General features: G+C 39.4%; 1 protein-coding gene across 1 annotated transcript in view; it reads left to right on the top strand.

The window, feature by feature from the left end:
- The window catches only part of LOC136858363 (putative protein kinase C delta type homolog), a 394,811-nt gene that overhangs the window by 320,617 nt on the left and 57,637 nt on the right, over positions 1-16,557 (top strand). Inside the window, exon 5 of the mRNA XM_068225429.1 lies at positions 7,898-8,027. Coding sequence (XP_068081530.1) covers positions 7,898-7,923 — 26 coding nt within the window. The 3' untranslated portion in view covers positions 7,924-8,027. The remainder of the gene's footprint in view (positions 1-7,897; positions 8,028-16,557) is intronic.

Here is a 16,557-nt window from a genome sequence, read left to right on the forward strand (position 1 = left end):
GTTTATTAACATCTCCATTTAAACATACAGAAAATCAACATAAAATGACTCCTTACTAAATAAAAAATACAGGTCATTCGAATATCATTTTTTTACATAGGACATAAGTATTTATACAAGAACGAACTTATGTTGTATCTATAAGTAACATCTTCACCAAATCTTTTCTTAATACTTGATATAGAGTCATTTGTTATGGATGACTTGTGTAAGCCGTTTTGGCATGGAATATTACTAATTTCCTTGTTATTTCGCAACCGATTGCGTTCCATTCTTGTAGTAACACTTCCTTTAACCTTTGTTTGCTGGTAATGTCATGCTTCCTTACTCTTTCCCCAGCTCGTTTCACAAATGCTCGATCGGATTCAGGTATGGGGACTAAGTTGGGGTTCTCAGGGTGTGTGGTGTATTATGGAGCAGCCAGAGACGGACAGTTTCCGCAGTGTGTTAGACGTCATTAATTTGCTGCAAATATAAATTGTCCCCAATGCCCAGTTTGACGACACTCTTCTGCAAATTTTCCTTTACTACATTCAGGTAACCAAATATGTCCATAATTCCACCATAGTACCCCTGAAGCTGCCCATTATCATTACTTCTGCTCCACAGTACCCTGGCTACTTTTCATGTCCATCTCAGTATTAGGCTTTCTCGTACATCGTTGTGAAATATATTCAATCTACTTTCGTAGCTAAATAAAACTCGGTCCCAAAATCCATTATCTTTTGCTGCATACTCATTGGCAAAATGCAATATGGCTACTTGATTTTTCTTACTAACGTAGGGTTTATTTCTGGGGCCCCTAGCTTTATGCTCTGCGCGATGAAGCACTCTTCTTATGGTTCTACTAGTGACTCGTTTACCATAATATTCGTCTACATGGGCTTTAAGGGAGCGTTAAATTAGCTTTCTCCCAAATGGTCGAAAACAGTTTAAAATTCATTTTCTCGGCAATGCTTTCACCATTGTATCTGAAATTTTGTCCAGATACCATATGCATATAATTGCTAATAGACAAGAAATATAAAATATGTATGCTACAGGGATACCAACTTACAGCTACCAAATTTTACCACTTTTATCTCTAATATACTGTCACTAAAGGCACATTTTAAAAACAAGTTATGTAATGAGACCACTGAAACTTCTTAGTCATAAAGAGGTATGCCTTTGGAATGATCTAACGAAGAAAAATTGTTATAATTCGTCAACTTTTAAAATTATGATTTTATAAACTTTTCTTAAAATGTCTATAAATTTAGTTTTTAAGAATATTTTTCTTCTAACCGTTCGTCAAATTATGCTCATGAGGGATATAAAGCATCCCTAAAATTTTTATCCAATATCCTTGGCTAGCCTTTGAGAAAATGTACCTTATGTGGACAAATATTCAATTTAGAGATAAACCCGTTCAAAGAAAAGTTGCTGTGAGCCACACCCACTTAAACGTCAAACTTCATTGGCCCATGCATCAGAAAGTAACAGAGATATTAACACTAAACAACTTTTCCTAGTATGTTTAACGTCTGCAACATTCAACAAGACAAAAAAGTAAAATGTTATTTTTTTTTACCGAAAAGATAAGCTTCTACCTTAATTTCCGTCTCACTTATCTTCGGTTTCTTCATGACTGTTTTCACTACCATCCTCCTTTCTCGAGTCGTCAGTTTATATGGTCGTCCTGGTCTTTTGCTGTTTAAAAGGGTTCTGTTTGTTTTAAACCGCTGTATGACACTTTGGACAGTATCACAGCTTCTACATACAACTACATTTGCGATTTCATAATATGATTTATTTTGATTATGAAGCCATGATCTCTCTCCTAGCAGCCGTAGTTTCCTTGGTCTTGCACCCTACTCGGATAACAATACGAGTTTGTACTCTGTACAGGTGCTATGAACTGCTCATCGACGTCTAGTCAACAGCTGCTGGGCAATGAATAGGGAGGGGGACGTAACCACTGCATGTACAGTTCAAAGACAAACCAGGTTTATGAATACTTATGTCACTGGGTTAATCCAGATTAATGACGTACTTCGTTATTACTTACAAACTTTTTCCATTTATTCACATTGTGTCGTTTACAATGTTTAGTGATGAAGCATCTGCGTTCATGATTTAGTGATCTCAACTGCGTTCATAAGGCAAGTAGTACTTTCGTGTCGATATCAGGCTGTATGAATGCGTATGTCCCCCACTGTATGAGCAAGAGGCCAGTGAAATAAAATCACTTACTACTACTACTACTACTACTACTACTACTACTACTACTACTATTGTACATTCCTTTCAATGCCGTAGACATTTCTTGGTACACGCTCATTCCCCGTGAATTCTGCTGACAGACAGGGGACACACTATTCCACGTCGGAATGTTACCTAATTAACTCCTTGGCATTGTACACTACATGTTTCCCAGAGGCGAGTTTACTGGGAACACGAGAACCTACAGGAATTCCCCCATCGAAATCTTTATAAGAAAGTCACAAAACTGGCGACTGCTTTACAGCTGGTGCACTATTGTCATGGATTAGTGTTCTATTACGCTCAAATTGATATTTGTTGAAATACTACGTTGAGGAAGAGATTTATATAGCAGCCATGCCTGCAGACCTCATATCGAACTTCTCACAGTAAGTTGGTTCATGCAGGCATGCAAACGACCTACCTTGACCTACCGTATTTAATTCAAGTACCGTATATGAATATCGGCCAAGTATCGTGCAAGTATGTTTATTTTGTACTCTTTTCAGCAACAAATACCATTCAGCTTCGTTTAACTAGAGGTTGATTAGTAGAGAAAGCATTCCAAACAAACGTGTCCTATAATCGGGTTAGTAAGAGAGATGTGTTCTAGGAGTTAAAGGCCAGCTGTTCCACATGCCACTCATAACTGTTATACAAATGGCTCCTCAACAATGCATCTGAACCCTATGCAGCCAACAGACAACCATGTTCATAAATTTGTCATCCGATCCGAACAACTAATAGAACTCTGAAAATCTGGCTCCAATCATCAGACGCACTACTTCTATAGATGTTCTTTTTCTTTATACAGTGACCTCCAAGCAAGAGTTTACGGCGAACGTGCAGAGAGTGCTGGCGGGGAGAACAAGCTGTATTTCCCAGAACCTTACCGCTGGAGATAGCCGCTGTTTTATTCAACAAGAATGAATTAGAAATAGCCTCACTATCATTAAAAAAACAGGAGAGAAATTTAAAGCAGGCAATGATTTTATCATAGCAGCTACTGAAAATGGTTCTGATGGTGTAGAACGTTCCGGAAATCGTTTGCAGTATTTTCGCACACAACGATCATGCGATGTTTATTGAAAATACGTTTCAACAATAAACTCTCGCTTTTCAATGGTGTACATTACCATGATAATTGTTACTATGTACTTTATAATCACAATCAGTGAACGTGTCAGGAAACTTACGTGTCTCATTAACACAAGCACAGAGCTCTACTAACGACCGAGCCTTACAGGTATAGGTAAGGTAAGGGTGTATTCTGCCCGAAGGCAGGTTCGAACCTCCACAGAGGTGTACATGAGCCGGAGTTTAGGTACGATAGGGTGGCCAGTTCTTTTCCGCTCCCCCATTCCCTTACTACCCCACCAATAGCGCGTGGCAACCTATCCAAGCCCTGCTTAACTTCGGAGATCTCACGGGATTCGGTGTTTCAACACGGCTACGGCCGTTGGCCTACAGGATAGAGGATGGGACAAAGAAGCCGTTATCTCCCGCCAGGTAGCTCCTTGCCACTGATCTCTATATATGGATCGCTGATGGCAGCTCTCCGCTGCAGGAGAAAGTACGCCAAGTTGAGCGCGCGGTTTGCCATGTTGGCGTACCCATCCTAGAGCTCTCCTTATGGGGAAGCAATGATAATATAGTCAATTTTAAATCGCAATTAATGGCGCGTTGGAATAATTAAAAATATAAGGACATGTTCACTCAAAGCATAAGGACATTGGGATCACTGACACGTCGTTCCGAGGTCAGTAAATCTCCGGGATAGCAATAAAAATCAGTGTATAATAACGGGCGACTAATATTATCTTAGGTGCTGAATACATGCAATTAGCGATCGGTAACACAATACGAGTGAAAATCAGTTTCTGGAAACATTGCTGTAAATTGTATACATGTATGTCACGAAATTATGCATTCTTAAAATGATGTACCTATAAACGTAGCTCACTATACAGGCCTAGATTCGACATACCATAATCGGTGCTTGATAATGAATTCCTGTTTCCTGTTTCTATGAAATAACGCGCAGTTTATCAAATTAAAATATAATTGAAGCAAATGTACACATTCATAAAACCAGCAAATATTCAAAACTTGTCAATATATCACATTACCTGCAGCTTAATTTACTATTACAGACCTCTTTAATTAAATTCAGCTACCAAAGCAATATTGATGGTCATCATCAGAAATATGTAACACCCGTTAAATGAGCCCCAAATACCACAACTAGTATAACGGGATAGCCTAAAACACCCACCACACTTTGTCTTCTCCCACCACTCCAGTGTCTGAAACCCATAATTATTACTGATGTAAATAAGGTCTAGAATTCCTCCAGACTTTATTTTCTAAGATTGTTATAAGGTCACGTCAATTATTTCATCAAAGCCGTCAGTTTAATTATGACAAATAAATAAAAATATAAGTAAATCTTTACTTGCAGTTAATGTTCAGTAAAATTGAAAACAGCTATACATCAGTTCTAAGGCGTGCAGTTTGTCCATTTTTATCTAAACAGTCTTCCTCAAAGTGATGGGAGCAGAGAACAGCTGTTTTAGAAGGCTTCCAAGTCTCCCGCCTGATACTCCTAATCCATGATCTTAGATGTTCGGGTTTCGAGAAAGGAAACCTAGAAAAATTGCCATTTTGCTCCCAGAACATGCGAAATAAGATACAATAACCTAAAACTCAAAACACTACCCTAGGAAGATTATTATGTACAGTATAAAACTCACCGATGAAATGATTTCTCCTTCTGCTGATCGTTTCTGTTTGTACATCCATAAGCTGAACACTGCGGTATGTTAATACCCGGTAGGATGTTTCTTCATTCGGATTTCACATAAATACATGCACATTTAAATTTAATTTTGTAATTTACAAGCAGTGTCCGCCTCTGTGGTGTAGTGTTTAGTGTGATTAGCTGCCACCCCCAGAGGCCCGGGTTCGATAGCTGCAGTCGCTTAAGTGCGGCCAGTATCCAGTATTCGGGAGATAGTAGGTTCGAACCCCACTGTCGGCAGCTTCTGAAAATGGTTTTCCGTGGTTTCCCATTTTCACACCAGGCAAATACTGGGGCTGTACCTTAATTAAGGCCACGGCCGCTTCCTTCCCACTCCTAGCCCTTTCGTGTCCTATCGTCGCCGTAAGACCTATCTGTGTCGGTGCGACGTAAAACAACTAGAAAAACAAAACAAAAAAATTCCCCGGTACTGCCACGAAATTTGAAAAGTGGTATGAGGGCTGGAACGGGGTCCACTCAGCCTCGGAAGGTCAACTGAGTAAAGGGGGGTTCGATTCCCTCCTCAGCCATCGTGGAAGTGGTTTTCCGTGGTTACCCACTTCTCCTCCAGGCAAATGACGGGATGGTACCTAACTTAAGGCCAAGGCCGCTTCCTTCCCTCTTCCTTGTCTCTATCCCTTCCAAACTTCCCATCCCCCAACAAAACCCCTGTTCAGCATAGCAGGTGAAGCCGCCTGTGCGAGGTGCTGGCCATACTCCCCAGTTGTATCCCCGACCGAAAGTCTGAATCTCCAGGACACTGCCCTTGAGGCGGTAGAGGTGGGATCGCTCGCTGAGTCCGAGGGAAAAACCAACCCTGGAGGATAAACAGATTACGAACGAACGAATTTACAAGCATACTACAAGGCAACAAACATAAATTCATAAAATACACTACTATTTCTTTTGAAATAGCACAGAACACCCGTGGAACTACAATCAAGGGGGTTGGCGTCACTGAACTAAGCATAAACAAAGCAAGCGCGCTCCTCGTGGTCTATTCAATGGGTCTACTGCACCGTGCGCTCGCTGCCATCTTACTACGCCAGTCATCTTCTATTCGGCTTACTGCTACCCAAGCCACCAGCCATCCATGTATAGAGATCAGTGCTCCTTGCTTATCCCTCGAGTGAGGGAATACAAGCTGTCCTTCGTGTCAGGACGCTATAAGCACCTCGTTTCAGTTTGCCGTAAATTACTGTTTGGTGGTCACTGTAATATGGAATTGTAGGTTCGTAAGCGTTGCACGTTTCTGTATGTTCCACTGGTTGGGTTTCAGAGGCCTCAGTTCTAACTTTACGGTAAATACACGAGTCGAGCCTGTTGGAATCGCTATCATAAAATTACTATCCACTTAGAGTACTACCCATTGAGCGTGAAGTCTATTTGGAACAGAATTGGGAAATCAACCATATAGGTATAAACACCTTTCTTATTTGTAGACGGTCGCATTCGTACGTCGAGGAATTTAAAAAAAGGACATCTTAATGAATGTACTGAAACTAACGACCTCCCATTTTGCTCCAGACGAGGTACGAGTAACCAAATTGATGTTATTATTTATGCATTTTTAAGGGCATTCATAGTTCCTACAATTCTAAAATAATACAGGCCCTATGAACATAGCTGCCAAAGTTTCCTGCGAAGTAAGAAACATCGTCTTCTTGGAATTTAAAATATAAATTAAAGAGCGCGAATACGAGTGCATGGTAATGTAATACAACACCAACAGCCAAGCTGAGTGATTCGGAGTGCTGGCTTTCTGTAACAAAGTTACAGTAATTGATCTCATTTCAGTCTGTTGGTGTTTGAAGGTACTTGAATGCGTCAGCCTTGAATCACTTGATTTATGGGCACGTAAAAGAACTTGTGTGGGACAAAATTCCAGCACCTTAGCTTCTCCTAAAACCGTAAGCCTATAAGTATAAAGTGAGATATACAGTAAGTAACTTCCACCAAAATTCGTTCTCAGTTTTCATACTTGTCCATTGATAAAATCGAAGATCGTCCGTTATACTCGCCATCTGTAAATTGGTGCTGTATTCTGATACTGTCAATGTCTCAGAAAGTTTAGCGGCTGCTTGACAAAGCTGGTATGATTGTCATCTCTTCCATACATGCATTTAGGTAGCTTCAATGTTTTAAGCGCTTTCCGCTCGAGAAAGAATTTAAATTTGAATTTGTTAGTAACTATTTGCCACTGAGTCTAATGGGGTCCTTTATGTAGCGTCTACGTTGAATACGATATAGAATTATTTCATAGTTCTTCCAAACTTAAAATGAAATTGTAAACATATAGTAAGTCATTACAAAAACATATTATATTTAATTATTAAAAATCTTAAATGAGAAAATCCTGAATTGGGTAGAGGTATATAAACTAGATATAAAGTGATTTGCAGGTGGTTAATCTTAAGTATTACAATGATTACAGACATTTAGTTGGGCAAATTTGTTTACAATAAAGAACTTTGTCTATGATGAACTAGAAAGAGTTAATTAGATTTTCTTAAATCGTGCTAAATGAAGAAATGATATGGTGACACATCGAAATAATATGGAAGACGGGATTAGTATCCATCTTCATATTTATAAAGAAATTCTTGGAACGACTGAGCAGCGTGTTGACGTAGATTTTCATGCAATGGGAGCCATTACCCACGTGCTAAGATTTCAGGTCAGAAGCATCATGTTTTATTTCCACGTGTCTCTACTAGGTAGTATGATAGCACATGAGTGAGTATATTATATGAAAGCAACTGTGGCAGGGTTTCTGAAATTACTGTAGATTGAGTCATAGAACCACTATAAACTTAGGTTGAACTTCAACATATTTGTTTCAACTTGTTCTAGTATCTCCGGGAACGCTTCAAACTTGACGTGCCACACCGTTTCAAGACGCATAACTTCATGTCGCCGACATTCTGTGATCACTGTGGCTCGCTGCTCTATGGTCTCTTCAGACAAGGACTCAAATGTGAAGGTAAGTGTCAACTCTTTTCCCCACGGTAGGGCAGTGGTCCTGTAGTAGAAATGTTGCTGACTTTGTCCTCTAACAGCTAGGAGGATTCTATATTACGATCAATACAATATCACATATATGGTCAAAAATGGAAATAAAATTTAGAAATTTATTCAAAAAATAATAGGTGGATAGGTCTTTCTTTAGTTTACCAAAGAATACCAATTAGGCATAACAGTTTATATTTTAAATATCACCTAAAGACAAATAGTAATGTATATATTTAATTTTTCACTTGAAGAAAATTTGTATTATTAGGCTGATTAGTTTATTGGAACTATGTTGTGTAACATTGCGGAAATGGCGAGCTAACTACTCTGTGAGCGTGAAGTGTGCTGAATTGTGTGAGATCCGTAGGCCAGTTGGGGTCAGAGAAAACTTAGGTAGTTTTCGATTTTTACTTCAGACTCCTTAAAACGAACGTACTGTTTTTATATTTACAAAATGTTGAGGAATTTGCTAAATGTATCTAACTAGCCTAATAATAATATGGTCCTCTGGCAGCTAGAGTGGGACGAAGTGAACTCATAAATTTGTACACACATCAAGAACATAATTTATTTACTTAATTATTTATTTTAGTTTACATTATTCAAAATGGAATAGTTCAGTCAATATTTCAGTTTATCCCACATAAACGAACATATGTGTCGGCTTGTAAACATTACATACATTGCATCAACAAATAATTTCAATAACAAGTGGCTAAAAAGTAGTTTAATGGGAAGTAAAATTATGTCACCTGTTCAGTCTTGAGTTATTTAACTATTTTTCTTTCACCATTCGAATATTGTTCTGGAAAACATAATAATACCTTTATATGTGTATACATTTTACTTAATTATGAAATACTGAAAGAATTTTAAACAACTTAGAGTTGTATGTAGAAATTTAGATACGTTTTCAATGTAATTCCATTTTAAAAGTTCTATATTTACAGGATAACATACCTAGAAAAGTAATGCTTATTGCAAAGATCGACGTAATTTGCATTTTAATTGTCACACGACGTTGTTATTTGCCTTTCCAAGATTCTTACAAAATATTTCTTTTTAAAAGTATAACATACTTTCATAAATTAATGAAATACTCTCTAGAAATAATTCAGAATTAAAGTATGTTTTGTTATCTTAAGTGAAGCGTTGTGCTATGCGCTATAAATACCCCGGGAAACATTATCAGGTTATGTGTGCTTACATTGCCTTCGTGAAACGTGCCAATTGAGATATTGTTCACAATCGATTTAATTTCAGTTTTCATACAATACAATGATAGCAGTGAAACTCCTTAGTCATTACCATCCTCCTAAGTTCAAAGTTCCCTTCAACGAAAGTTCGTCAATTCCTTCGTACATTTTCGTGCATGATAATAATACACCTTTGCTGAAGATAGAAGTAGAGATTGCGTTTCATTGTACGCCATTGTAAGTCTGCTATTGCGCCTCTCGTGTCATTATGTAGGACAGCCCTTGACGGCCAGAAGTAAATATTTATTGTGAGACGCTAGCCAAAAGTCCTCTAGAATAATCCGGCAACACAGCTGCATTTTGGCACAGCTCCATGACGAGCGTCGTTGACCAGAGTACAATAGCTCGTAAGAGGCAGGCGTCTGAAAACATTATAAGAATTATGATTGGGTTTGGGAGGACCACTGCCATACCTTCCCTGAGTTCATTGCCCTGTACATCGAAGACGAAACTAAATGATTTCTATTTACAAACTTCAGGAATAATTTTCTGTATAAAGTGATTTTCTTCTGCTGCAGATACCTTTCGTCTTATAACATGGGCACTAAATAATTTAGTGATTTCCTTACATTATGTAGATCTAACTGAAATGCTTCATCACCGTTTAAAACGGTCAATCCACTCCTTTCATTTTAGCAATAATTATCAGCCACTGTGAAAGTAACATTTTCTCAGAATCGTGTGTATATACATTGATATAAATACGTATTTTGTTCGCTGAGATTTGAGGAAAATTTATCCTTGTCTTTATGTTAAATGATTGATTCATATAAAATAATAATAAATATGAACAATGTGGTCAACTGAGTAGCTGATGATATGAGAAGCAGTGAATACGATCAGTAATAGGAAGTAAAACGACAGAGGAAGTCGTCTTACTGAGCACGTGATGATTCAATATTTGTAGGCCCATGGCCGTGTGAGCAACAGCGTTACTGTAGTTTACCTTCTACATGTAAATTAGTAAAGTAATTGCGCGTAATGGATAATTAATTGCCAAACTTTAATGTTATTGATTATAGGATCTTCTTCAGTTGATGGCAGGTGGTGATCGTTGTTTTGATGAGCCAGATAACGAATTATCGGCATCCACAAACGTTAGGGTCATGAAAATTACAAACTGAAGAAACCCTTACGCCTATTAAATTACACGCCGTCGGGGCAGTCAAGAACAAGAGTCGGTTAAAGGAAGTATGTGCAGAATGGTGAGAATAAGGACCCTGCCTTAAGGTAAAAGAATCAATGCCAGACTCAGCTATGGCCTTGTGATTGCCACATATATTTCTCAAGGTATGATTCCCGGCGGGTTATCGACTGGTGGCTGTGGAAATAAGAACGAAATAATGTGGAGATTAATGTTCAGTAGTAGCATATATATAATTTCGTAAAGGTAGGGGAGATGTGTGTATCAATCAAAACTAGTCATTCAAATACAATTTACCGGTATTTTAATTATATTACTACAGCTATAATTTATTAATTGATTATTATTATTTCCGGTCGAAGATCTTACTGTGAATGGAAGAAACTAACAAAGAGATTCAAGGAATAGCATTGATTATAGTTTTATGTTTCACTCAAACAGAATTTCAATGTTGAAGTAGGTGGTTTAAACAGGCAACTTCCTGCCCCTCTTACGTACGCCATTGATGTTGAAGTTAAGCAGTTTTATATCCAAGATCATTAACAATATTGAGGATGAAACTTTCCGTAAATAACAAGCCATATTTCAGTTTCTTTTGTTATATATTAAGGCTTTGACGACTTACCTGAACGAATAAATTAATTGAGTCTTTCATTCATATCGAATAGTACTTCATGAGGAAAGTTTAGCTTTTATGCGATGACCGTAAGAAGCTTATTGTAGTTAGTATAGATTCAATATTTTAATAATAATTTTTGTACTAATAATTTCAGTTAACTGTTAAAAACCAGAAAGCAAATCAAAAGCCTTCAGAACGGGCATAACATTTGGATGCAGATTTCGTGTAACCTTACAATAAATTAATTTCGTTTAAGCACTGTTCGTTCCATCGACATCAACTTGAAGTAACTTGTTCTAGTTAAGAGAACAATGAAACTCTGTTCACGATCTGCGATGAGTTGTTTATAACTCTGTCTGGGCTTGCCAGATTGTTATAAGGAAGTTCCTCGGCCTTCATGTTTCCAAGTATTCGTCATGGTACATTTAGAAATAAAGATAGTTCCGCATATTTTCATCGTCCAGTAAGAATACATAGATCCTGTGAACTTTGAGTTACATTTAATCGATTATATATTTCACTGGCTCTAATCATTTTCGGGTATAATAATATGAAAATAATGTAATCAATTTCTTTAAAATAGCGAATGATACTAATGTGGAATATACACTGCCTCGCAGTATATCGACTTATAATGTGTATTAGTAGCAGGTATGAAGAAAATCTTGGGAATGACATTTTCTCAATTATGTCTTAGATCGCAACCACGAATGTCTATTATTCATACTGTAACAAATCGGCTCCTTTAAAATATATAAGGGAAGATATACGTTATATTTAGTCAAGAATTCCATACATAAATATCACGCGGACATGGATGAATTGAGATTAGTCTGCCTGCTGGACGTTGGCGCGGAAATGGTTGCATCGATCTTCAAGAAACTTAAAAGACTGCTTTGTAAATATTCAGGACATACGATGGGCGATGTGTTATGCCTGTGAAAGATTAGGTCCAGCTGTAAAAGTGTCCTAGGAACTAATTTAATACAGGGATTTATTAAGACACTTTACTTGGGCAGAGCAAGGAAGGTACGAAATGGGCCTTATTTTAAAAAATATTTTCTCTTTCACAGTAAGCTACTAACTTGACTTTGGTGGTCGCGTAATATTTTATTATCACATACTCATTGTGTTTGGATATGTACCTTCTTCCAGGGTGATACCTGCGTAGAATGAAACACATTTTATACTAGGTGGCCCGGCAGCGACGTACTTTCTACCGGTAAGTCTCCCGCATGCATGAATGGGATGCCTAATAACTGATTTTCACAGGGTTATTACTGCCTGCAGGTAGGTTACGTAACAATACAAAGAGATTACAACAGGACGGCCGCTCACTGCATATTCCTCAACGCTACCCGTCTATTGAACCCCGTTGCGTTAATAAGCCTCGTTTTCGAACGCACAGTTGTGGGCTGGTATTTGGTACAGTTACACTACAGTTGCTGCCAACGTATCGATAGCGGCCGGTGTGCTCACCAACGACGGATATACATACATAGTTTTAATCTAGGGATAATCTGGTTGAAATGCAGCCGAAGCCCGGGGACGGTATGCGCAGGAGTTTCCAAATGGCCGCCTGCGTATTTCGCAGAACAGAGTTATAATTAAGATCTAATGCAGGGCCTCTGAACTCCCAAAATTTCACGCGTGCAAATCGAGGCGCAGAGACTCCGTACACTGCGCATCGGCTCGGCTTGACTCGGATGGTATAGTGTGCTGAGAGCGACGAAGCGTTCGGTGGTAGACAGCTTGTTTATCAGTGAAATAGATGAGCGCAAAACAACAATATAAACATGGAGCAACGTGTTTCGAAGGAAGCAAATACTTTCGAAAGTCTATTTCAATCGAACTGGAAACGTTCGTATTTTTACCCCAGTCGTGACGATAAAGCCAAATGCTTAATCTGTGGGACAATAATTACGTGATCATAAAAAAATCTATTTTTTAATACAAAGGCTTTGCTCGAATTCTACGAAAATGTATTGAAGAAAGATTTTCCTAAGCTGCATCGAGAATCACCTAAGTTTATGTTTGAATCCACATGCATATGTCAAAGTTTTCTTTTTATTCTGCTTTGACTTATACGAAAACTAGATTGCGTAATTTAATTAACGCTCTCAGAATTGCTGTCAGCCGATCCCTTGTTCCAGATATTACTGGTATAATTGCAAAGATAAAGTTAAAAAAGAGCTGGAGAAGATAAAATGTCAGCTCAAACCATATTGAAAGATGAGTTTTTAACACCGGTAACATTGTCCATTACAACTGAGTGTCTCCGCTCACCGCACATAAACATTTCCCAGTAAGGGGAAAATAATTGGGAAAGGTGAAGAAGGTGGAGACAGGCCGAACATATGAGAGAGATGTAGGGAAACAGGAGTGGGGTTTTGCACTCTGGACAACCTAGTGAAGTCGTCTTCTGCACCTTGCGCCGTGCAGTGCACGGGCGCATGCACCCTGAGAGGCCCTGATCTAATGGATCCTTCAAGGCACAGACAAGCAACTCTTTGGTAGAACGGAATGTCTGTATGCGTATCCATTAATGATGATGATGATAATGATGATGCTTGCTGTTTAAAGGGGCCTAACATCTAAGGTCATCGACCCATGAATTAATGAGTTATTATTCTGTACCATCGGCGTATTTTCAAAAGCGCCCTTTGTAGTTAAATTACCGCTATTGGTTTCATATCCGAAATATAGCATATTGCAGTACTCCTTTGTAAACCAGTGATTAGGCATCCCGCTCATCATCAGTGGATCCGGGACATAAGCAGAAAGTGCGGGGCTGGACGGTCACCCGGTACAGTTTGTTTCTCAATTGTGACAGCAATGTTTGCTTACTTTTATACATTTTCTTCAAAATGAAATTACTGAAGTCACGTGATCAATAAGATGTCTTCTTCCGTCGTATTACTCGGTATTACTGACCGTACTCACGACCTCGCATATCAATCAGATACTCACTTGACCTCGTAAGGCAGATTGAACTACAGTACATTCCAAACTTCAGATCACATGTAAATGAATAAAGTAATACAATCCAATGAATCATTTATCGCCGTACTTTAATTTTATTGTTCAGGAGATGTTCTTGAATTGATGACAGGTAGTGGTCGTTGTTTTCAGAAGCAAGAAAACAAGATTATCGCCCTCCATAGACATTACTTGGAGGCGGTAAAGTTCTTAGCCATTGAATAATTTAATATTCATACTTAATTTTCATACAGGTAGCTGCTGTCAAGTCGAAGCTTACTCTATTCAGTGACCGGATTCTGTTCTCTTCTCGTAGTCAACAACTAAGCATCCACTTTACAAGTAAGGATAGTTGCCAATATTGTTCCACATTGAAACGGAAACTACTGTTTCAAAACAATATAACTTTTAGACTAGGGCACGAAATTTCCGGTTGCCAGGTCGCTTTTGGTGGCCAAGTATTTGAAGCAATCGTATCATATTTAAGTGTCTGCGCGGGAACGCTCGTTTTTGATTCGAGAAATTAAAAAAGCTACGTGGGAAAAGTATGTGTCTTCCATGACGGCACATACTTCATCATCACAAGTGTGGATAAAACTCCACCGTATTGTCGGAGTACGGAATGTGCCCTCAGTCCCCGGAATCTCCATTAATCGAGATATAGTTACGATTCCTTCAGTCATTGCAGACTACATTGCGTCACATTTCTCAGATACGTCCAGCTCCGGGAGATACAACTCTGCATTTCTTCCAATTAAGCGCGAAGCAGAGGCACACTATCTATCTTTCGCCTCTGGTGCTTCACATTCTTACAAAGTACCTTCACGGAGTGGGAGTTGCGGATGCACTCGCGCTATGCAGAGACACGGCTCGTGGACCGGACAAAATCCACAATCGAATGCTGAAGCATTTGAGTGACAGATGTCTCAAGGATATTCTCACCCTATTCAACAGAATATGAAGTGAGGGTGTGTTTCCATTTCAATGGCGTGAGGGAATTGTGATACAAATTCCCAAGCCAAGTATAGATCCAAAAACTTCTGGATAATTATAGGCCAATTTGCCTTACAAATGGCCTTCGTAAGCTATTTGAAAGGATGGTTAACCGGCATCTTGCGTGGGCCATGGAAAAGGAAGGTCTCTTGTCTAACTACCAGTGTAGTTTCGCTCTCATCGGTTTGCCACTGATCATCTGGACAGACTGGAGAGCGCCATTCAGGAGGCCTTTCTCTGGAAGGAACACCTAATTGCCGTGTTCTTTGACCTGGAGAAAGCTTACGGTACTACCTGGCGATATGGGATTATCTCCACACCACACCAGTGGGGATTTCGGGGAAATTTGCCAACCTTTATTGAGAACTTCATGTCTCTCCGGCTCTTTCGAGTCCGAGTAGGGAATGCTTTTTATCAATATTATGTTCAGGAAAATGGAGTACCTCAGGGATCGGTACTGAGTGTCACGCTGTTCGCAATCGCCATCAACGTTATAGTTGCCGCTGCTGGGCCCTCAATCGTTCCATCGCCGCATGTAGACGATTTAGCTCTACATTAGAGCTCCGGAAGGGCGGCGTTTGGTGAGAGACAGCTACAACATATTATTAACCGAGTCGACAGATGGTCCCTGCAACATTGTTTTCGATTTTCAGCGGCGAAAACCTCAGTTGCACACTTCTGTCGACGTCGGCTTGGGCATCATGAACCAGAGCTCCACTGGGAAACAGTGCCTTACCAGTGGTAGACACCTGCAGATTCCTGGGTCTCCATTTTGATAAGATACTAACGTGGCAGCCCCGCATCCGTCAGCTGAAGGTTGCCTTCATGAAGAGACTTAACACGCTTAAGTTTCTCAGCAGCACGTCGTGGGATGCTGACTATGCGGTACTGTTACGTTTTTACTCGGCAAAGGTCCTCTCCCGAATTGACTACGGAAGTGCGGATTATGGCTCAGCATCAAAATCTACACTGAACTTTTTAGACAGTATTCACCATAGTGGAGTTAGGCTGGCAACGGGAGCTTTCCGTACTAGCCCCATTTCCAGCCTACTTGCTGAAGCGGGAGTTCCATCTTTACGGATAAGGAGGCAGCACTTAATCCTCACGTACGCTGCCAAAATTCGTAAAATGCCGCTACATCCAAGCTATCGATGTATCTTTAGTACCCAATACCACCAGAGGTACCAAGACCGGCCGAATGCAACACGGCCGGACGGGTTTCGAATTGATAGCTTATGTCGTGATTTAAATATAGATATCGGTGGTTGTCTTGAACAAACTTTTAGCGAGGTATCTACGTGGTTAGTTCCACGACCGGAAATACGTCTAGATCTACTCCGTGGACCCAAGGTCAACACGGATTCCTCCGTTTATCGGAGGTATTTCCAGGACTTCGTTCACCAATATCCGGCCGCGAGACATATCTTCACGAATGGTTCTAAAATCGGAGAAAATTTTGGTTGCTCTTTCGTCACCGATGATACGAGCACGAAGATTTCGCTTCTTAGTG

The sequence above is a fragment of the Anabrus simplex genome, chromosome 1 (genome assembly GCF_040414725.1).
Source record: "Anabrus simplex isolate iqAnaSimp1 chromosome 1, ASM4041472v1, whole genome shotgun sequence".
Classification (NCBI taxonomy): Eukaryota; Metazoa; Arthropoda; class Insecta; order Orthoptera; family Tettigoniidae; genus Anabrus; species Anabrus simplex.